At 46.3% G+C, this 21749-nt stretch overlaps 2 protein-coding genes and 1 long non-coding RNA gene across 11 annotated transcripts in view; 1 reads left to right on the top strand and 2 right to left on the bottom strand.

The window, feature by feature from the left end:
* Positions 1–16255, bottom strand: part of LOC140621613 (chloride intracellular channel protein 6) — a 99912-nt gene extending 83657 nt beyond the window's left edge. For 2 of the 5 annotated variants that reach the window (XM_072806863.1, XM_072806862.1), the window contains exons 1-2: positions 15957–16255; positions 15116–15256 (exon numbers count right to left, since the gene is read on the bottom strand). Coding sequence is in view for 2 of the 5 variants with exons in the window: in XM_072806861.1 (XP_072662962.1) it covers positions 15116–15118 (3 nt within the window). In the remaining 3 variants the exon portion in view is untranslated. The remainder of the gene's footprint in view (positions 1–15115; positions 15257–15956) is intronic. The other 3 variants (XM_072806861.1, XM_072806865.1, XM_072806867.1) reach the window with 2 other exon arrangements.
* LOC140621617 (uncharacterized) lies at positions 5719–11182 on the bottom strand. 3 transcript variants are annotated; one of them, XR_012021364.1, is made up of 4 exons: positions 10011–11182; positions 8634–8775; positions 6901–7028; positions 5719–6278 (listed from the first exon to the last, which is right to left on the bottom strand). It is a non-coding gene; the product is annotated as an uncharacterized lncRNA (long non-coding RNA). The 3 variants fall into 3 exon arrangements; XR_012021363.1 differs by having other exon boundaries at positions 10113–11174; XR_012021365.1 differs by lacking the exon at positions 6901–7028 and having other exon boundaries at positions 10113–11168.
* A 198-nt stretch (positions 16256–16453) lies between the features above and the next one.
* The window catches only part of RCAN1 (regulator of calcineurin 1), a 94040-nt gene continuing 88744 nt past the window's right edge, over positions 16454–21749 (top strand). The window contains exon 1 of one of the 3 annotated variants that reach the window (XM_072806872.1): positions 16454–16494. Coding sequence is in view for 1 of the 3 variants with exons in the window: in XM_072806868.1 (XP_072662969.1) it covers positions 16596–16838 (243 nt within the window). In the remaining 2 variants the exon portion in view is untranslated. Of the gene's footprint in view, positions 16495–16591; positions 16839–17077; positions 17360–21749 lie in introns of those variants that run through there. The other 2 variants (XM_072806868.1, XM_072806871.1) reach the window with 2 other exon arrangements.

Raw genomic sequence — 21749 nt, 5'->3', positions numbered from 1 at the left:
TGAAGAGACATTTCTCCAAAGAAGACATACACATGACCAACAATCACATGAAAAAATGCTCCACATCACTTGCCATCAGGGAAATACAAACAAAGCCACAATGAGATACCACCTCACACCAGTGAGAATGGCTAAAATTAACAAGACAGGAAATAATAAATGTTGGCGAGAATGTGGAGAAAGGGGAAACCCTCTTGTACTGTTGGTGGGAATGCAAGCTGGTGTAGCTACTCTGGAAAACAGTGTGGACGTTCCTTAAGAAGTTAGAAATAGAACTACCCCATGAGACAGCAATTGCATTACTGGGTATTTACCTGAAAGATACAGATGTAGTGAAACGATGGGACACCTGCACCCCAATGTTCATAGCAGCAATGTCCACAACAGCCAAACTGTGGAAGGAGCTGAGATGTCCTCTGACAAATGAATGGATAAAGAAGATGTGAGATAGATAGATAGATAGATAGATAGATAGATAGATAGATAGAATGGAATATTACTCAACCATCAGAAAGGACAAATACCTGCCAATTACCTTGACATGGATGGAACTGGAGGGTGTTATGCTAAGTGAAATATGTCAATTGGAGAAAGACAATTATCATATGATTTCACTCATGTGGAATATAAGGAATAGTAAAAGGGAAGGAGGGAAACTGGGGTGGGGGCGGGGGCTAGAGAGGAAGACAAACCATGAGAGACTCCTAACTCTGGGAAACAAAGGGTTGTGGAAGGGGAGGATAGGGGAGGGATGAGGTAACTGGGTGATGGGCATTAAGGAGGGTAGATGATGAGATGAGCACTGGGTGTTATACTATGTTGGCAAATTGAATTTAAACAAAATAGGAAAGAAAGAAAGAAGGAAGGAAAGAAGAAAGAAGAAAGAAAGAAAGAAAGAAAGAAAGAAAGAAAGAAAGAAAGAAAGAAAGAAAGAAAGAAAGAAAGAAAGAAAGAAAGAAAGAAAGAAGAAAGAGAGAGAGAGAAAGAAAGAAAGAAAGAAAGAAAGAAAGAAAGAAAGGAAGGAAGAAAGAAAGAAGAAAGAAAAAGAAAGAAAGAAAGAAAGAAAGAAAGAAAGAAAGAAAGAAGAAAGAAAGAAAGGAAGGAAGGAAGGAAGGAAGGAAGGAAGGAAGGAAGGAAGGAAGGAAGAAAAAGAAAGAAAGAAGAAAAAGAAAGAAAGAAAGAAAGAAAGAAAGAAAGAAAGAAAGAAAGAAAGAAAGAAGGAAAGAAAAAGAAAGGGAAAGAAAGAAAGGGAAAGGAAGTGTTGGCTGATGGTAAGGAATTGTTGGAACATCTTCATCTCAATACCATCTACAACACTGGGGCTCCAGGGAAGGGATTTCCCCTGCATGAAAGGAACCCCCCAACACATATGCCCTTCCACCCCCACTCACTTGATTGATGAGGAAATGATCACCCTGAGCAAAGGTCTACATTGTGGGGGGGAAAAACAGCCTCTGATTCTCTTCCAACTCAAAATAAATTCAAATACTCAGGTGAAGTGGTTTTAGTAGGAGAAAAAACTTTATCAAGTAAAATAAGCTGGTGATGGTGCTTCCACATTGTAGAGAGATGGTCTTGGTCTCACAAATGACTGAGAAACACCTAGACGGGCCGTGAAGGGTAGTTGGGAGGGAGAGACAGGATGCTCCCCTCAGCTTGCTTGCACGGGGGCTCAGCCTGCCCCATCTCAACCCAACTTAGTAAACGTAAGAAATCCAAACAAATGCAGCCTTGGAGGAAGCTGAGAATCTCCAAGGAGCCATGTGGCTGAGAGAAGAGACAGCAGCCCCGGGGCCAGATTTAGCACAGGATTAGTGTGCAAACAGGGATTACGTGAAGTCTCTGTATAGGGAACAGTCATACCAGTGAGCGTACACAGACATGCACACCCTCACATGTTCACGTGTATATGCATGCACACGGACACACATACACACATGCACATATACACATGACCTCTACTCATGCATGTGTGCATATCACCTGCACATATATGCATGCACACATGTGTATACACACATATGCACATACTACCCACATATGCACGTATACATGCTGTGCGTGTGTGTCCATACAGATGTGTACATATGCACAGACATGCATAAACATGCAAGTTACACATATGCACATACACATAACTGCACGTGCACACAAATATTCATGATATATATGCACACACATATGAATACGCACATACACACAAATGCACACACATGTGCATACACACAGCAAAGAGAATACAGCAAAAATCCAGATACCTCTTCCAATATATTGACCAAGCTATCCGAGGGATACTAAATCTTTGCTCGTTGATATTGGTACCCCAAGTGAAGCCTTTCGCTCTGGCATTTTGGAGGACTGCAGGCTGCTAGCTGGCTCGATGCTATGTGACAGGCCAACAGTTACTGCACCAGAAACCCTGTCCCTCCTTGCACTGAGCTGCCACTCGGCATCCCCCCTGCACAAGAGGCCATAGGGAAATGTCTCATTTAACAGCAAAGGAAATGCGTGCTGGCCACCCAGTCCTTCTTTCTTCATGAAGTCAGGCTCACCAGGCATAAGACAACAAGCAAGATAAACCAGCAAAGTAAAATTGCTTTAGAGGCCACAGAACCAACTCAGCAGACTAACGAGGGGTTTTAATTGAACTAAAACTCTAGAGAGATATCAAGTCATAAAGCAATGATTTAAGAACAAAGAAGGTAGATAAAGAGAAGACAGAACAAGGAAGCTCTTAAAGCTTAAATACAGATTAGCTCCACTCCTCTCTGGTGGCAGGAGGCAGATCAGAGGTGACTTGGGGGTGCCATGGAAAAGAAGCTTGAGGAAACTCACCAGCGATGCATACGTACACTGTCATTCACTCTCTGGATCGTGGTGACGGTTTCACGTATGTCAAACTTACCAATTGCACAGTTTGAATGTGTTTAGAGTATGCCAGTTATAGCTCCATAAAATGGTTTTATTTCATTTTTAAAATATTTCAGTTATTTATTTGAAAGAGAGAGAGAGAGAGGGTGAGAGAAGGAGCAGAGGGAGAGAGAGAAGAAGAGGGAGAGAATGTCCAGCAGACTCCCCGCTGAGCTCAGAGCCCATCGTGAGGCTCAATCTCAGGACCTGAGATCATGACCTGAGCCAAAACCAAGAGATGCTTAAAGGACTGAGCCGCCCAGGAGCCCCAATAAGGTGGTTTTAAAAATATACTTGCTGGGTGATGAGTACTGAGAAACTGTTGAATCATTACATTGTATACCCGAAACTGATACAACACTGTATGTTCATTATATCTCAATTTAAAAAAAATTATTCATTTACTCATGAGAGACACACACAGAGAGAGTCAGAGACACAGGCAGAAGGAGAGCAGGCTCCCTGCGGGGATCCCGATGCGGGACTCAATCCCAGGACCCCAGGATCATGACCTGAGCCAAAGGCAGATGCTCAACCAACTGAGCCACCCAAGGGCCCCATTATACCTCAATTAAAACAAAAAATGCTTGTTCCACAAAAAGCCATGTGAGCCCTGGAAAATGAATGCAAGTGTGAGGAAACTGATTAGGATGAAGAACCCACAGATCCCCTTTAAGATCTGCTTAGTTAGCCCCAAGGTGGGAAGAGAGGTGAATAGATGGTCTGAAATGCATACAGTCACAACATTGCTGTAGAATAGCTTTTTCTTATTATTTATTTATTTATTTATTTATTTATTTATTTATTTTTAAATTAATTAATTTTTTTTAGAATAGCTTTTTTGACAGGCTAAATAAAACATGTGCTCCTGAATTGAGCCAGACTGTCTGAGGGCTACGCTGTCTGCGTCCTCGCAGAGTGGCTTCAGGGTACTAAAGGATGCTTCAGTTCAGGTCGCCCAGCTTGCACTGATGGAAACTCTGAGAAGCAGTCTGATAAAATGCACTGTTCTGTTTGTTGGAGGGAGGTTGCCCATCATCTATCCATTCCCACAGTAGCCAGTTATCCCAGGCTTGGGGTTGGGATTCACAGATTCTTACAGGCAGGTGCTGTAATTACCAGATGTTGAACACCTGTGTGCCTGGCATCACGCAGCATGCAAGGAGAACCCCCAGCCTCCCCGTTCTCAGGAGGCTCGCGGTACAATGTGGAAGAAAGACAAGGAAGTGTAAGGATGCAGTATGATCATTATATTTGATAAAGGTGATAAAGAGAGCGACATACAGGGGACTGCACAGGGACACCAGATCTCACCTGAGGGGCTGGTGAAAGGAAGGAAAAAATTTAATGATCCTTATTTGGACCCCTGATCCTTGGAAGTTTCTGATTATTAACTCAACCATGAGTGAAGAAGTCTCCCAAGTTCCTGGTGATTAACTCAACCATGGGTGGAGAAGTCTCCCAAGTCCTTGGCTGTGCCACCCAGCTAAGGTGACCCACATAAGAAATGCCACGGCTCTGAACTAAGAGACTGGGGATGGGGATAAAGACAATGGGGTAAACTCAGCCAGTAGTATTCCACAGGAAGCGTGGACAGAATGTGGTCACCTGGAGTGGGGAATGGGGGAGGAGGGTGTAAAGTGTAAGGTGGAGGGAGCAGTTTCCAGAACTGCTTTCTTCCCTGGTGACTGGGCAGATGGCAGAGTGTGAATTGAAACAGAACACAGTGGGATGAGCGGGTTTGTTGGGAAAGATGATGACTTTCATGTTGGCCTTTTGATCTGACGTGTTCCTTGGAAATTAGCCTTTATGTCAGACGCCAGCCATGAGCTGGGGAGGTGGAAGGGGCAGAGTTTGCTAAAGCCCCATACAACCCACAGCCAGAAATCACAATCCCAGGTCAGAGTGAGACAATCCAGGTGGAAGAAGCAGTCCCTGATGGAGTTTCGTGCATTCTATTTGCCCTACTAGGTCAAGGTCACTCATTGGGATGAGTGAAAAATACTGGGACTTTTGTTTATATTGGTTTCCTTCTTTAAAAGAAAAGGAAGAAAGAAGAAAGAAAGAAAGAAAGAAAGAAAGAAAGAAAGAAAGAAAGAAAGGAAGGAAGGAAGGAAGGAAGGAAGGAAGGAAGGAAGGAAGGAAGGAAGGAAGGAAGGAAGAAAGAAAGAAAGAAAGAAAGAAAGAAAGAAAGAAAGAAAGAAAGAAAGAAAGAAAGAAAGAAAAAAAGAAAGAAAAGGGAGGAAGGAATGTTGTGCTGCTTTGCCATGTGGATTAACCCTGGTACACATTCTCGCTGCAGGAGCCAGACTGGCAGGTGCCATGAGGATGCTCAAGGCACCCTGAAGGGGGCAGCTGGAGCTCCAGGTGGCGTGGGTTGACACAGCTCTTCACACCTTCTCTGCTTTCCAAATTTTGCTGTTCCTGCAGATCCCAAATTCCCATGAAGAGAATTTGCAGATTTTTAACCAAACTAATCCTCATAAAAATGGACAAGTGCCCTATAAAGATGCCTGCTAGACAATGGTATGCTTGGTGGCCAGAGACAAAGGGCCAGAGGCGGCACTTCACCCCGGGTGGGAGCAACGGCCAGCCAACTGATGGAGTTTGCACCTTGTCAGTCGTTTAAAATAAATATATAAACTTAACCTGGCCCTTCAGGGTCAAGGCGACTTTTAATAGTGAATGAGAAAAGAACCACTTTTCGCCAGAAACATGCACTATGGGGAGAACATTTTGAAAACAGTAGTTTGGAAAGGTTTCTATCATTAGTGATTTTACTGCCAACAAACGATGTGTGACATCTATCAGAGCTCTCACAGCTCACACTTTAAAACTTGGAAACACCATTTCCTAACCTGTTAAAAAGCTTCCAAGGGATTCTGTGCATTTCAAAATGCATTTGTGAAACATATAAAAATGAGTAACTTCCAATTAATTTGCAAGAGCAACTCACTGACATCAAGGAGCACGGAAAATTACTAATTGCATCACGTAATAGTAATAATAAATAATAACAAACCCTGGCATGTTTGGCAGATGGGATTCAAACATGAATATCCTGATTTAGTAAGCGGAGTACATAATACCCACCATGTGGCTCATTATGATTTCCCAAAAGGATGAAGCATTTTAATCACATCACTCTCAATAAGACATCGTTAATAGGTAACAGAGTTACAGAAGATTTTTGAGAAAACAGAATATTTTCGATGGTTGATAAAGACTTGGCTCTTTTGATCTTCCAAGCTGGAAAAGATGAGGGTAAAAATAAGCATAAGGGGCATCTGGCTGGCTCAGTCAGTGGAGCATGTGACTATTGATCTCCAGGTTGTGAGTTCAAGCCCCATGTTGGACACAGAGATTACCTTAAAAAAAATAAAATAGGGTGACCTGGGTGGCTCAGTCAGTTAAGCATCTGCCTTAGGCTCAGGTCATGATCCCAGGGTCCTGGGATTGAGCCCAAATAGGGATTCCTGCTCAGCAGGGAGTCTGACTCTCCCTCTGCCTCTTCCCCTGGGTTTCCTGCTCTCTCTCTCTCTCAAATAAATAAATAAAATCTTTAAAAATAAATAAAATAAACATTTAAATTTGTATTTATTTCTCTTACACTTTTAATATATCCATTTCTATGTATGTTTTATAAAAAGCATCATGTGTACTTATGAATAGAGTGGAGACATAATATACAAATAAATGTTTTTAATTATATAATCTAGTTTATTAATATGTTATTACATACATTATCTGGATATATTTCTATATTCATAGACAACAGATGAACTTATATTAATAACTGGTATATTACATATCGCATATATTTGATACTGTTGATTGTGATTATTTTGTAGTATATGTTATATTATACATAATATATATAAATATATTTGTTGACATCTATTGATGCATATGTATATTATTATAATCGTGCACATATATGTACATACTGTGTGCATATATTATACCATACTACATTTGTAATCCTCCTACCTTTCCCTAGTGTAGTCACTCTTCCGCATTCCTGGAAGACTACTTCAAATTTTCTTCTCTTGCCTTTAAACTCTCAATGCCACACTCCTCATCCTCACCCTCAGATGATGGTGTCACTTCCTATTTCACTGCGAAGACGGGAGCAACCGCAGGGAACTTTCACCATCCCCACCTGCACCTGTACTGAGCTTGCTACCTACTCTCAAGGGCAATAAATAGATCCCATTCTCCCATCTGGACCCACCTCTCCACTCTTGTACCAGTGCCCTTCCTCCCATATGCACAGAGATGGCTCCAGAAATCCCCCTCCTCAGCCCAGTCATCAAGCTCTCTTTGTCTACTGGGTCATCTCCATTAGCACACAGACCTGGATTTCTCCCCCTGTCGTAAATACAAGCAAAGCCCTTTCTTTACTCTGATTTCTTCCAGCTTCTATCCCATTCCTCTGTCCACCCCTTATAGCACAGCCTCTTTTTTACAGTTACTTAGACAGACTCATTGAAGTCAATTCTTCTTTCCCCAATTAGGCATTTCTCTCCCACCATTTCTCCAAAATTTCTCTTGCCAAGACCAGTAATGACTTCCAAGATGTGAAATCCGAAACTCAGTTCCCAATCCTCCTCGAAGCCGACCTTCTGGCAGCATTGGACTTGGAAGACCCCTCTGTCCTCCGTGAAGCTCTCTGTCTCCAGTTTCCAGGACACCACCCCTGCCCACCTTCCCAGGCACCACCGCTGACTAATGTCTGAGCTCATACCCCTCCCCTCACTCCAAAGGGGATCTGGACAGCCTCATGACTTTACATTCTATCTAGACCTACATCTCCCACATGTATGCCTCCAGCCTTCTTCCCTAAACTCCAGATTCTCTACCCAACTGCCTCCTGGATGGCTTTACTTGCAAGCCTAAGTGGTCTCTTGAGCCTAAACTGCCCCAAAGTGAGCTCCTGATAATGCCCTCTCCCCAACCTGCTCCTCTCAGTCTTTAGGTAAGAGGTGGCTCCTTCCCTGTGACTACGCAGACCAGCCTCAGAATCAGCCTTGTCCTCTCTCTTTCTTTAAGTATGGTAGATACAATTATGCGCCCTCCCCTACAAAGATTTCCATATGCTAAAACCTGGAACCTGTGAGTATGTTATCTTTGCAAATGTGATTAAGATAAGAACCTAGAGATGGGTAGATTCCTCTGGAATATTCTGGTGGGTCCAACGTAATCATAAAGGTCTTTATAAGAGAGAGGCAGAAGGGTCAGAGTCAGAGAAGGAGATGTGATGGTGGAAGCAGGGATTGGAGTGATGTGGGGCCATGAGCCAAGGAATGCAGTAGCTTCTAGAACCTGAAGAAAAGGCAAGATCAGGGACGCCTGGGTGGTTCAGCGGTTGAGCATCTGTCTTTAGCTCAGGGCGTGATCCCACGGTCCTGGGATTGAGTCCCACATCGGGCCCCCTGCATGGAGCCTGCTTCTCCCTCTGCCTATGTCTCTGCCTGCTTCTCTCTGTCTCTCATGAATAAATAAATAAAATCTTTAAAAAAAGAGACAAGAACATGAATTTTCTTCTAGACTCTACAAAAACAACACAGCTCTGCTGCCCCATTCTAGACTTCTGATCTTTAGAACTATAACTTTTTGTGTCCTTTTAGCCACTGAGCTCATCCTATTTTGTAATATCAATAGGAAAATAATGCATGAAGGAAATCCCATTGGCTGAGCCTTCAGAATATAGAGAATCTTACCACTTTGTCTCCATTTCGGGTCTTCCATACTGATCCAAGTCCCCATCATTTCTCACGTGGGTTATTACAATAGCCTCCTGACTGGTTTCTAGCTTCTGTCCCCACACAGTGTACTGTGCAGAAAGCTCTTGAGTGAGCCTTCCTAATAGTTATAAGAAAGTCAGGTCATGTTAGTAGATTTCTGTTCAAACTCTCCACTGGCCCCTGTCTCAATGGGGGGTGAAAACCAAAGTCCTCATTGTGCTCTACAAAGCCCTGTAGGACCTGACCCTATCATCTCTCTGACTTGACACTCCTCACTGCTCTGATCACTCGCCCCAGCCACACTGGCCTTTGAATTATTCCTTCAACAGGTGAGGCAGCCGCTGCCTCAGAGCCTTTGCATTTGCTCCCCTGACTGGAATGTTCTTTCCTAGAAGTGGGTATGGTGCTTTCTACCTTCCTCAGGTCTTTACTTTTACATTATCTTTACTCTTTCTACTTTACTCAGGTCTTTACTCTTTACATTACCTTTCCCGGCCAACCTAGCTAAAATCTTTTCCCTTCCTGTACACACGCACACATGCGCACACATTCCGAGTTGCTCTTGCCCTCTTTATTTTTTGCTCCTTAGTATTAATCATCACACTTTTTATATTTATGATCAACATGTAAATGTATTTATCTTATTTATGGCAACCCCTCCCACTACTACCACTAGAAAGTATAGTTCATGAGAATAGGAATTTTTGTCTGTTTTGTGGATCACCATATTCCTAGCTTCCAAATGAGAATGAGAGTCCCTAGAGCCCTGGTAGGTCAGGCCTGAATGAAGCTGGCTTAGTGTTGTCACTTGAGCCCTGCTCCATGTGCATTCATGAGCACTAGATCATCATTATTTAACACACCAGACACTGCTGTAAATCACAGGCAAATGAGATGTGATTTTCCCATGCTATAGGGTAAAATCAAAGAAGGAATCCATGACAGAGCTTAAAAACCATCCCTGAGGAAGGGCAATGGGAGAGGTACCAGTCATGTCCTACTCCACTCCCTAAAAGGAAATATCTCCTGTTGGAAGGATGACAGTGCCTTCAGCTAGACCTCAGGACAGGCTGGCACAGCACACATAGGTGCCTTCCAAGGATAGGCTGTCAGTAGACTGGGTATGAGGTGGGACCAGTTGTTAATGTCTCATCCATCTTGCAATCAGAAGAGAAAAGCTCAAAAAAAAAAAAAAAAAAAAAAAAGAACATAAAAGCTCATAAGCATAAGAGCTCACTGGTCCCTAGACCTTGTTGGTTCGCAACACTCTTGGGAACTTCCCAGGTGTAATCTAAAACTGGCCCCTCTACACAGAGGGTCAGGATATACCAAAGAAAGAGGCAGGCCACTCACAGCTGGTAGGTGGTGGGTTTAGTAATAAGCAAGAGAACTTGCATATAAATGGGTCCCTGCACCCTAACACCAAATCTTAAAAGTTGATAAAGTGGCCCTAACCGGGTTCAGCCACGTGTACCGCACTGGTGTTCTCAACACCCCATCACCATCTCCAGGTGGTGTCTCTCCACCTCTGGGAGCCGGAATGCCAGTGGAATCCACATTCCAAAGACAAAGGAGGTAGTGAGGAGCTTCCAGGTGGCTGGGTCCAGTCACAGGTCAGTTGGCAGTCATGTCTTTTCAATAACCATACCCAACAGGTGGAGACCCTGCCCTGGTATTCATTCCCTGGAAACTGGCCAGAGGGGAAGGTCTATTTACCTGTCATCTCATTGTTAAAGGACTTTAACACCAAAGAGAGAAGGGGGTCTCCAAGTGGGAGACCCAGGGCCAGGAGTATAATTATAATCTTCCCTTCTGAGCCTCTCTTCTGTGCCAGACAGAGGTTGGACACTGTTTCTGGCTCCTCAACACTTCTGACAGGAAGCTATTTACATCACCTTTCTATACAAGAGGATTTGAGGAGCAGTCAAAGACGGTGGGTGATTCCCCCTTGACCACAGAGATTTAACTAACAGACAGAACTGAAACTTAGACCAGGGATATACCTGTCTTATGAAGCCACACAGGAGATTGCATAACACTATGACAGGACTCATGATTTTAGCTCAATACAAAGGAAGACCTCACGATGACCTCAAGATGGCCCACATGGCACCCTGGATAACCACCCAGGTCCAGTTTCTAGGGCCTTCCTGAGGCCTGGCTGCATGGCTGCGCTTGGCTACCGTAAGGCACCGTACATTTAATTTAAATTCTCTCCTGCTTAAACCTGGCCCCAGAGGTTTTGGTTTCTTGCAACCAGAAGAACCCCAACTCCCATAAAAACCACACAGGTGTCAGCTACCTTGAAAGAGAACTTACAGTGATATAGAAGCCAGGGAACTTTCTAAATGTGGAAAGGCAAAGGGATCAAATTCCAATATTTCTCTCAAAACCTGGTTTATAAACTCTAGCTTTCTAATTTAAGAAACATCCAAAGACCATAGAAAATAACAGGGATTTTACAAGTGCATTTTGAGAATGAAACTGAATTAGGCTTGATCAGGGGGAAGGTTCCTTTCCCTAAAAAAAGGAAAAAAAAAAGTCCAAAATAACAACAACAACAAACCAGTATATATTTTTATTCATTTTACAGGAGGTAACAAAACCAAATTTTCAAATGAGGTGTTTGAGGTGTTTACTCATTTGAGCAGCCTTTGGAGCACTTCATCCTTTGTAATAGCAGACACTCAGAAAGTCAGCTATTTGCCTTCTATCTTAAATAAAATGTTTAAATGTCTATAATTTCTCGAGCGTGCAGAAATGCCGTTGGTTCATTTAATAAGCATTCAGCGAGTGCCTACAGCACATGGCCCCCTTCAATTTCCAGAACAGAATAGAAAGCAATCGAAAGTGTCATCCAGTGAAACTATCCCACCTGGCAAATGAATAGGCTGGCTTATCCGGGCACAGGCATGTTTGCATAACTGGGCTGCACTAAATGTAAGAGACAGATGCTAAGAACAGAAATAACCAACCGTGGCTTTCTGAGCGGCTCTTCTCTTCTATTCGGTCATCACAAGGACTGATGTGCAGGAAGGGGCTAGGGGAGGAAAATGCACTGGGGAAATGGGAAGATTTGTTTGTGAAAATGTGTGTCCCTTCCCTCATTTCAAAAAAAAAAAGCTCTGAGAGCAGCTCTTTGCCCACGTTGATCTTTTCCCTTTGGGGTTTCTGAACATCTGGATCGAATCTGCTCCTGCGAGCCAAGGAGAAGGGAAGGCTCTGTATTAGATGCCCTCCCAGGAAGCAGGGGTAGGTCTTGGATTCTATAACCACAGGTGGAAAAAGATGACCAGCTAACAGTTCCCGAAGGACACGTCAGCAATTCTGTACCTGTCTGATGGTACAACAGCTCTTAAAATATTGCCTCTAATTTTGATGGATTTCAACCTTAGAAACATCTGCGACCAAAGTTAAGTGGCATCTTTTGCTTACTTTCCACCTGTGCTGTTGACAGCATATTTTCTGTTTTTTTTCTTCCTTGGGAGAGGCCACACTGATCGTTGGCGTTAGGGTCGGTGAAAGCATAGACATAGGCGTCTGATTGTCTTCCATTTATAAGGCATGACGAAGATGGCAATTACTATAAAAGTTTATTTTCTTTTTTGTTGATGTTGTTTTTTGTTTTTATTTTTATTTTATTTTTTTAATTTTTTTATTTATTTATGATAGTCACACACAGAGAGAGAGAGGCAGAGACACAGGCAGAGGGAGAAGCAGGCTCCATGTGGGGAGCCCGATGTGGGACTCGATCCCAGGATCCGGGGATCACGCCCTGAGCCGAAGGTGAAGATGCTCAACCCCTGAGCCACCCAGGCATCCCTATAGAAGTTTATTTTCTAAGTGGAAGGGAGAATCTGACATTTTATTACCAAGTATGCTGCCTGCAACAGGGCAAGAACCCAGGCACACATCTAGATGCAGAAGACGTGACGTTAATCCTAATTATTGAGAGATTCCGTCATTTTGCTCTGATATGCAAGAGCTCTCCATCTTTCACCATCATGCCCAGTCCTGGCCTTGAGACCTGAGGGTGGGTCCTTCCTTAGGATCATCACCTTGGCCTGCATTTTAACTCCAAGCACCTCCTACCTTCGCTCTCAAATTCCTGTCCCATCCCTTCATTTCTTTCCCTCTCATTTTTCCCTCTCCTCTCCTTTCCCTTTTCCCCAGTTTTTCTTTGGTTCCTTCCCATTTCTTCTGTGTCCTTGAGTCCCAAGGGGCAGAAGCAGGGCAGGATGAGAGCAGGGGTGGTGTTCTGCTTTGCCATTTGCTGCCCGTTTGCCTGTGGGAGGGTCATTCCCTCTCTCTGAGTTAAAGAACTGGGAGTCATAATACTTGTTTGTGAGGATCATGTGAGCTAGTTTATGTCTACACCCATTAATTAAAAGCTACCCAAAAGAAATCGGTATTATCATTGGGATCACCCAGTCAACTAGGAAAAAAATGTCAGTCTCTGATTTGCTGCCTGGAGAGGGAAAGGAGAGAGATAGTGGTGGGAATCCAAAGTCACAGGAGGAATACGTGATTGTGTCTGGGTCTCAGTGCTGGCTGACAGCATTCCAAAGTCAGGGACAGGTGACTTTGTCTTTCCCACTCGCCTGAGCTTGAACTTGTGCCTTTCTCTCTCAGCTCAGCAGCTGGCCAGCTGCGATGGCTGGCTGTGCATGCATTTTGGGTTTCTTTCTCCTGGTGCGTTTCCCCGCTCACGAGCATTGTCCACAGGTCCTCTCTGCTTGCTCTAAGCAGCTTAGGGTAAGCCCGGATTGAAAGAGCGTCCTGTCCTAAGGGTGATGACAACAGAGACCCACCCAGCAACGGGTTGGCTGAGTGTTGTTTTTCCAAAACTGGTGCCACATCCCCTTTGTTACCCTTTTCAGAATGTCTGGCCGAGTTTACAGAGAGTTTTCAACTCTGCAATGTCACCCACTGTGCCACAATTCATCCGATCCCCTGTGGCCTTTAGCACATGCTCCTTTTGGTAAACACCAGCTTTATTGAGATAGAATTCACATACCATAAAATTAACTCTTTGAAGTACAATTCAGTGACTTTTAGTATTTTTACAGAATTGTGCAAACATCACCACAATCCAATTTTAGAACATTTTCTTTACCTCTCTCCAAAAAAAAAAAAAAAAAAATCTTTATGGGTGCCTCGGTAGCTCAGTCAGTTAAGCGTCTGCTTTTGGCTCAGGTCATGATCAAGGAGTCCTGGGATCGAGCCCCACCTCAGGCAGGGAGCCTGATTTTCCCTCTCCCTCTGCTTGCTGCTCTGCCCCCTTGCACTCTCTCTATATATCAAATAAATGATAAAATTTTTAAAGAAAATACCCTTCAGCACTTACTATATCTTCTCTCCTCTCCCAGCCCCTGACAACCACTAATCTACTTTCTATCTCTGTGGATTTGCCTCTCTTGGACATTGCATATAAATGGAATAATATAGTATATGGCTTTTTGTGACTGGCTTCTCTCACTTAGCTTAATGTTTTCAAGGTTCATCATGTTATACTGCGTATCAGAACCTCATCCCTCTTTATGGTTGAATAATATCTCATTGTATAGCTGTACATCTGGCTTGCCCATTCATCTGTTGGTGAACATTTGGGTTGTTTCCACTTTGGGGCTATTTTTATTTTATTTTACTTTATTTTATTTATTTTTGAGAGAGAGACAGAGAGAGCACCAGTGGGGGAGGGCAGAGTAAGGGCAGAGAGAGAGAATCCTAGGCAGGCTCCACATTCAGCTCAACGGGACTACTTTTAATAACAATGCTATGAACCTTTGACTATTGGTTTTGTGTGGACGTATGTTTTCATTTCTCTTGGGTTCATACCTAGAAAGGAATTGCTGAGTCCAAGAGTAACTCTATGTTTAACTTTTTCAGGACCTGCCAGACTGTTTTTCCAAAGTGGCTGCACCATTTTACATTCCCATCAGCAATGTAGGATGGCTCCTCCATTTCTTAATCCTTAGATCACATTCTATTTCATCAATTATCTCTGCATGCATATTACTACCCCACTTGGATTTAAGCTCCTGGTGGCCACCCATCGCTGTGAGATTGCCGCAATGTCAATCATAGCACACAGCATGTTCTGAATAAATCTGTTATTAGCTGGACATATTTTTTTTTAATATTTTATTTATTTATCCATGAGAGACACAGAGAGAGAGGCAGAGATATAGGCAGAGAGAGAAGCAGGCTCCCTGCAGGGAGCCCAATGAGGGACTTGATCCTGGACTCCAGGATCACGCCCAGAGCCAAAGGCAGACGCTCAACCACTGAGCCACCCAGGAGTCCCAGATATACTTTTTATTATAATTGCTTACAATTCATAACTAAATAGGGAAAGCCTACCTTAGGAGAAAATACAGGTCTGATTTTACACCTTCCAAGGAACCCTATACACATAAACAGGGTTACCATGTACTGGGCCCTTCCTGGACTCTTACCATATATGACCCCACTTTTCAGATCAGGAAACTAAGACTCAAGTTACTCGTCCCAGTCATTAACAGCAAAGCTGAAATTCAGACCTAGGTTTTCACTGCATCACGTCGTCTTTCACGGCGAAGGAATTCCATCTATTCTGCCTGCCAGGGGAGAGAGAGAGAGAGAGAGAGAGAGAGAGAGAGAAGCTGTTCTGAGAACTTGTGCATTCCCTCTATAAACTTCCCCAATGGTAGGGGCCGATGTTTTGTTCCTTTCATTATCTACCTCCTCTTGTACATAGCACTTAGTGGTAACTCAAACATTTACTTCTGATTATGTGAATTTTGAACAATGCTAGAGTGACTAATAAGCTGAAATATAAAAATAACGTATTGCCGTCAACAGCCTAGTGCAACGATAAAAATAAGGTACTGCCGTCAACAGTCTAGGGCAACGCTCACTGCGTCTATACGCGATCATATACGGTAAGCATCTAACCGCTCGCCTTCCCTCTATAAGCTCCATGATAGGGACCGATGCTTCGTTCCTTTCATTATCTATCTCCTCTTGTACATAGCACTTACTGGTAACCCAAAAACTCACTTCTGATCATATAAATTTTGAACAATGATAGATAAGCTGACTTATAAAAATAAGGCTGGTGCAACGCCTGCTGCGACTATATGCGATCATATACGGTAAGCATCTAACCGCTCGCCTTCCCTCTACAAACTCCCCAATGGTAGGGACCGATGCTTCTTCCTTTCATTATCTATCTCCTCTTGTAGACAGCACTTAGTGGTAACCCAAAAATTTACATTGTTTAAATTTTGAACAATGATGACTAATAAGCGGACATACAAAAATAAGGCTGGTGCAACGCCTGCTGCGACTATATGCGATCATATACGGTAAGCATCTAACCGCTTGCCGATAGCCACGGAGCCACAGCCAAAACTGAATCTCGCTTAAATCCCCCCAGAGTTGGCCTGCGAGCCTCCAAACGTCACCGCCTGGGGAACCAGAGAAGCGCTGCGGCTCCAGGTACCATCCGGCGCCCAAGACGCTGCCTGGCGCCGCGCAGCTGACACCAGCCGCCGGAAAAGTGGAACTGGCTGAACAGGCCTTTGCCCCTAACCAGTATGGCCACCCCGAGGCTTCGGGTTGAGGGCGGTAGCATGAGGGTCACGTGAGGACAATCCCGTTCCCTTATTGGCTTCCTCTCCTGGAAGGGCGGGGCACCGTCGACCGCGGGGCGGGGCGGCCTTAAAGGGCCCGCCGCTAAGCCCTCCCGAGCTCCGCCCCCGGGGCTGGGCGGGGCCTGCGCGCGGAGGCCGCGTCGGGAGCGGGGCGGGGGAGCCCCGGTGAGCGCCGCCGGCAGCGACGGGAGCCGGAGGGGGTGAACCGCCGAGTCGGCGGGCGGGAGAGCGCGAGGGGCGCGCGCGCGAGCCCGGCCCGGCCGACGGGGGCGCACGGGGGCGCGCGGGCTGGGGCGCGGGGATGGAGGACGCCGTGGCCGGGCCCCGGCTCCGGGCGGCGGCCGAGGCGGCCGAGGCGCGAGCGCAGCCCGGGGGGACGCTGCGGCCCTTCGCGCCGTTCTCGGGGGCGGCCGAGGCCGACGAGGGCGGCGGCGACTGGAGCTTCATCGACTGCGAGATGGAGGAGGTGGACCTGCAGGACCTGCCGAGCGCCACCATCGCCTGCCACCTGGACCCGCGCGTGTTCGTGGACGGCCTGTGCCGGGTGAGGGCCGGGCCGTCGGGGGAGGGCGGAGGGCGGAGGGCGGAGGGCGGAGGGCGGACACTTGTTGCCCGGAGGCGGCGGCGCGGGCAGCCTGTGCAGCCGGGGGCCCGGGGCAGCCGGTGCAGCGCTGGTCGCCGCGCGCGGGCCGCTCCTGGCCGGGCGGGGGCGCGCTCCCCGGGGCTCCCGGGTCCCCGAGCACCTGCCGGGCCGGGCCGGGCCGCGCGCGCACCCCGAGGCGGGGCTCCGGGCGCAGCGCCGTGGACCGCGGCTGGTCCTCGCCTCCCGGAGACGCGGGTGCCCCGGGGTGGGCGCGGGGGGGGGGGGCCGGGAGCGCGCACTGCCGCCCCCGGGGCACGCTGCACCGTCGCTCTGCGCTTAGTAACTCCTTTGGGGAAGGGGGCTCCCCTCATTCATCGGGAGCTGGGAACAGACGTGCAGCGGCGACGTGACTCACTGTTCATAAATAGGACAACGTCCCTGCATTCTCAATCTGCACTCTTGGAAGAAAAGCCAATGTTTGGGTGAGGATCTGTGGTTGCTCATTATCCTGTGGCTGGCCAGTTTTGGTGGAACAGTGTTGGGGAGGGCAAAGGGGGGGGAATGGGGAGGGGGAAGGGACCCATTCTCTAGGCCCTTACAATAGTCAGGAATCTTGCTACGTGAAGGGGTGACATGCCACCATCGGGACACTCAGTACATGAGGAGCTCATTTTTAAATTATTATTATTATTATTATTATTTTAAATAGCTACCCAGTTTAGAAACTTAGGAGGGTGAGGGGGCAGGTATGAGTAATCAGTGGTGGTGGCGTGGCGGGGAGGAGGAATTTATTTCAGATCTGCAATTAGCGTGCACAATAGAATTTGGACAACGGAGGCATTGCAGAATAAAGCCTGTCTTTGAGAGATATGCCTCAGGAGGAGAGCAGCTGTCAAAAAAAAAAAAAAGTGATGCTTTCCATGCTTGGCTCTGGGTCTGCGTATACTGTCAATGAACTTGTAGTTGAACGCCGCTGCCAAGAGGAACACCACTGGAGAACAGAGAATGCGTGCTCGCGTCCCATTTGTTTGTGATTTAGGTGCCCATCCACTTTCAGGAAGGATTTAGAGTGGCCGTGTGCTTAGGGAAGCCCCTGTGCATGCTTCCTAAAGCAACAATCGTGGTAATAAATACAGGGTCCCACTCATCTTATTCTAAGACCTTTTCTCTTCCTGAGAGCAAGGTCTAGCCAGCGCTATCAAGTCTCTTTCCCAGGGGTCCCAGGCTGTCTTTCAGATGGAGCAGGGTCAGGTCATGTAAGACTGTGCCTATTCGCTTGGGTGTGTGGCATTTTCATAGTTTTACAGTCTTCCCGGTAAGTGTTGGGGACATTCCTGAAATTGCTTTGCATGAAATTTTGTCCACTTTGCAGGCTATTCATTTTAACAAGTGTTGGAGACTCCACTTGGGCCAGGCACTGTTCTAGGCTCTGAGGGGGAGAGCAGTGAATGGAATGGCAACCTTGTCTTTGGGGCTCACCTTTTTGTTGGGGGCAACAGACTGTAAACAAATATGACATGTGTCAGGAGGTGAGAGTGCTATAGGAAAAAAGTAAAAGGGAGAAGATAGGGCAGCCCGGGTGGCTCAGCGGCTCAGCGGCTCAGCGCCTGCCTTTGGCTCAGGGCGTGATCCTAGAGACCGGAGATCAAATCCCACGTCGGGTTCCCTTCTTCTCCCTCTGCCTGTGCCCCTGCCTCTCTCTCTTCGTGTGTCTCTCATGAATAAATAAATAAAATCTTAAAAAAAGGGGGGGGGGAAGATAGGGAGGAGGGAGTGGAGATCTGGGAAGGAAGGGAGGATGATGTTTTATATAAGATGATCAGGGAAGCACTTGCTAACAAGGTGGTATTTTGAGCGGAGACAGTGGACTAGCATCCAGACCTTTATTTATTCTTTTGCTATTTATTGAACGCTTACTATGTTCTCGGCAGTGGTGTAAGCCCGCTGGGTAGAGTGTTAAACACGATGAGCTTCCTTCTTATGCTCTAGTGAGTGAGGAGGGGTCAGATAATTGAGAAAAGTAAGTGAACCGGGTAATTTCAGAGAGTGACAAGTACAGTTGAGAGAGTAAAATAGGATAATATGCTAGGGAATGACCAAGGAGGGGACAAGGGCGGAGTCGTATCAGTCCTAACAGGTCCACTGTGATGGTTCAAGTTAGTAAAGAACAGGTTAATCGGGGCAGGATGGGGGGAGTCAACCAGGGGTGTTGGGTTGAGGGGTAGAAGTAGCTGCCACAGCCCTAGGAGAGCGGCTGCCTGGCAGGAGCTGCAGGTGTCAGGGGGTGGGATTGAGATGCTAAAGCAGAGAGTGGCAAGGAGGAAAAGCAGGGTAGGGATGGCAGAGCCCAAAGCAGGGTAGGGATGGCAGAGCGAGACCCCGGGGACAGTGCAGGCAAAGAGGACGTGCAGAGAGGGGTCAGCGTGGGGCCACTTTAGATGGAATGGCCCCAGAAGGTCTCTCCGCACAGCTTGGACATGCTGGCAGGAAGAAGCTCCTTGTGTAGATTTTGCATGGCCCGCGTCCAGGCAAAGGGAAGAGCAGATACAGAAGTTCCAGGGCCCTGGTGAACTAACCGTATCCAGAGGACATGAAGGGACCATTGTGGCCAAGTGAGAGTAGGGGGTGGCTGAAGGTGGCCAGAGCCGAGGAATGGTTCCATGGGGGGAGGGGAGACCTTGGCAGCCATGGGAGGGGTTCAGATGTTACTTGTTTTGTTTTTTTTTTTTTAAAGATTTTATTTATTTATTCATGAGAGGCACCCACAGAGAGAGAGGCAGAGACACAGGCAGAGGGAGAAGCAGGCTCCATGCAGGGAGCCCAAGGGGGCCCCGATCCCAGGTCTCCAGGATCACACCCTGGGCTGAAGGTGGCACTAAACCACTGAGCCACCCGGGCTGCCCCGGATGTTACTCTTAACAGCAGAGGCTGAGTGGAGAATGTCTCTTGGGGAAGGAGGATGGGTGGTCAAGAGAGGAAGCCAGGAGACCCCTTGGCAGTGGGTCTTTGGTCTCTTGCCTTTCCTTGTCTGTGGGAGCTATGAAGGTGTTTGGATTTGGGAGGAGGTGTTGGAGCGAAGCACAGAGCCTCCGCTTGAGCCCGTCTTCTCCTTTCGAGGGTCAAGAGCTTCAGAATGGGGGGGCGGGAAGCTTTGTGCAGTGTTGGTTGCACATCCATAGGCTCCTGTAAGATGTCAAACTATTGGTGCAGACACAAAATTCACTGGGCTAAGGGAGTCCCAGGCCCTGAAGGCAAATAACTCTGCAAAACTAGGCAGTGAGAGCAGAAATCACTGTGGGGGGCCTTCGGTGAGCCTTCCAGTAAAAAGAATTTCTCATTCCGCTAAAACCATCCCTCTAGGTGGGAAGGAGTGGCTTCTGGCGGCCTTATTATTTTAAAGGCCGTTTTCCCAGAAGCCCGCGTGATCACAGCTTGGGTGGTGTAATGAAAATGTCCTTCTACGTCAGGTCAGGTCAGTATTGTCTGACCCCCAAGTGGGCTGACCCCCAAGTGGGCAGATCCATCCATCACTGCGTTGCTGACAAGTCCCTGTGCTGGGGATCTGGCTGTCCCCTGGGAACCAGTCTCTTGGAGGGTCAGCTGGATGAGTGGTGGTTAGTCTGTTAGGGCTGCTAGAGACACCACAGACTGGGTGGCTTATAAGCAGCAGACATTTATTTCTCACTGTTCTGGAGGCCAGCGTGTCCTCTTCTGGGTTGCAGACCTCTCACTGCCCTTCTGTGGTAGAGGGATGAGGGAACTGGGAGTGCAGGACTTTCTCATAAGCCCTGGTCCCATCCCCTGGCCTCACCTCATGACCTAACACCCCCTACAGGCCTCCCCTCCTCATACCATCACCTCCCGGGGTTAGGATGTCAACGTAAGAATTTAGGGGGAATACAAACATCCATACATGGTAGACGGTGTGAAGGAAAAAGACCGGGCCAGACTCCTTTACCTATGTTCATATTATTCTCTAACCATAGTCTTGATAGTGAGAAATCCATCTGAACCACCAGAGCACTTGGGGATTTCTGACCATAAACAGTTAGGTCTGATAGTTTGTTTTTGTTAGCCGGTTCATCATCAGTGCTGTAAATAATTTATAATAAATGTGTTCATTAAATGCTTATCTAAGAAACAACTGAAATTGTATCATCATTAATTTCAAGTAATAATACTAGAGAGATTCACGCCATTACGAACGAGTGGAAATTTTTATTAAAAGATTGTTTTCAGGGCGCCTGGGTGGCTCAGTCGGTGAAGCATCTGACTCTTGATTTCGGCTCATCATGACTTCAGGGTCATGAGATCAGGCCCTGTGTTGGGCTCTGTGCAGGGTATGGAGCCTACTTAAGGTTCTCAGATTCTCTCCTTCTCCCTCTGCCCCTCTTTCTCCTCTCTTAAAAAAAAAAAAAGATTATCCTCTCTTGTACAAATATTAACCTAGCATATCCCATTACTGTTCTCTTTTTGCAAACCTTTTTTTTTTTTTTTTTCCACTGAGAAAGCACAGCAGTGATTTGAACCAAGAATTGCAGGTGCTTTGGCTTTGTTGGTGCTGGTCCGTTGGTTTCCTCGAATAAGACCATTTATTCAGTCCTCATCAAGCTCACCAGAAACTTAGGAGTTCCCAGATAATAATCGGTGAGTTTCCGGGCAGCAAGTGTAGTTCCATATGGCAACAGAAATGAATACCATTTTTCTCGTTGCCTGAAACATGAATGTATGTTTGATTGATTGAGCTTTGCCCGAAGGCTAAGTCAGAAAATATTAATCATAAGAGAATTTACTCTTCTCTAGTGAATAAACTCCCCTCCCTTAAAACAAATGCCCACTTAAGATTTGTGATACTGACATGCCTTTCTTTGA

Source organism: Canis lupus, chromosome 30, assembly GCF_048164855.1.
Source record: "Canis lupus baileyi chromosome 30, mCanLup2.hap1, whole genome shotgun sequence".
NCBI classification, from domain to species: Eukaryota; Metazoa; Chordata; class Mammalia; order Carnivora; family Canidae; genus Canis; species Canis lupus.
Note: the sequence above shows the minus strand (reverse complement) of the source record. Positions and strands in the feature narration are given on the sequence as shown.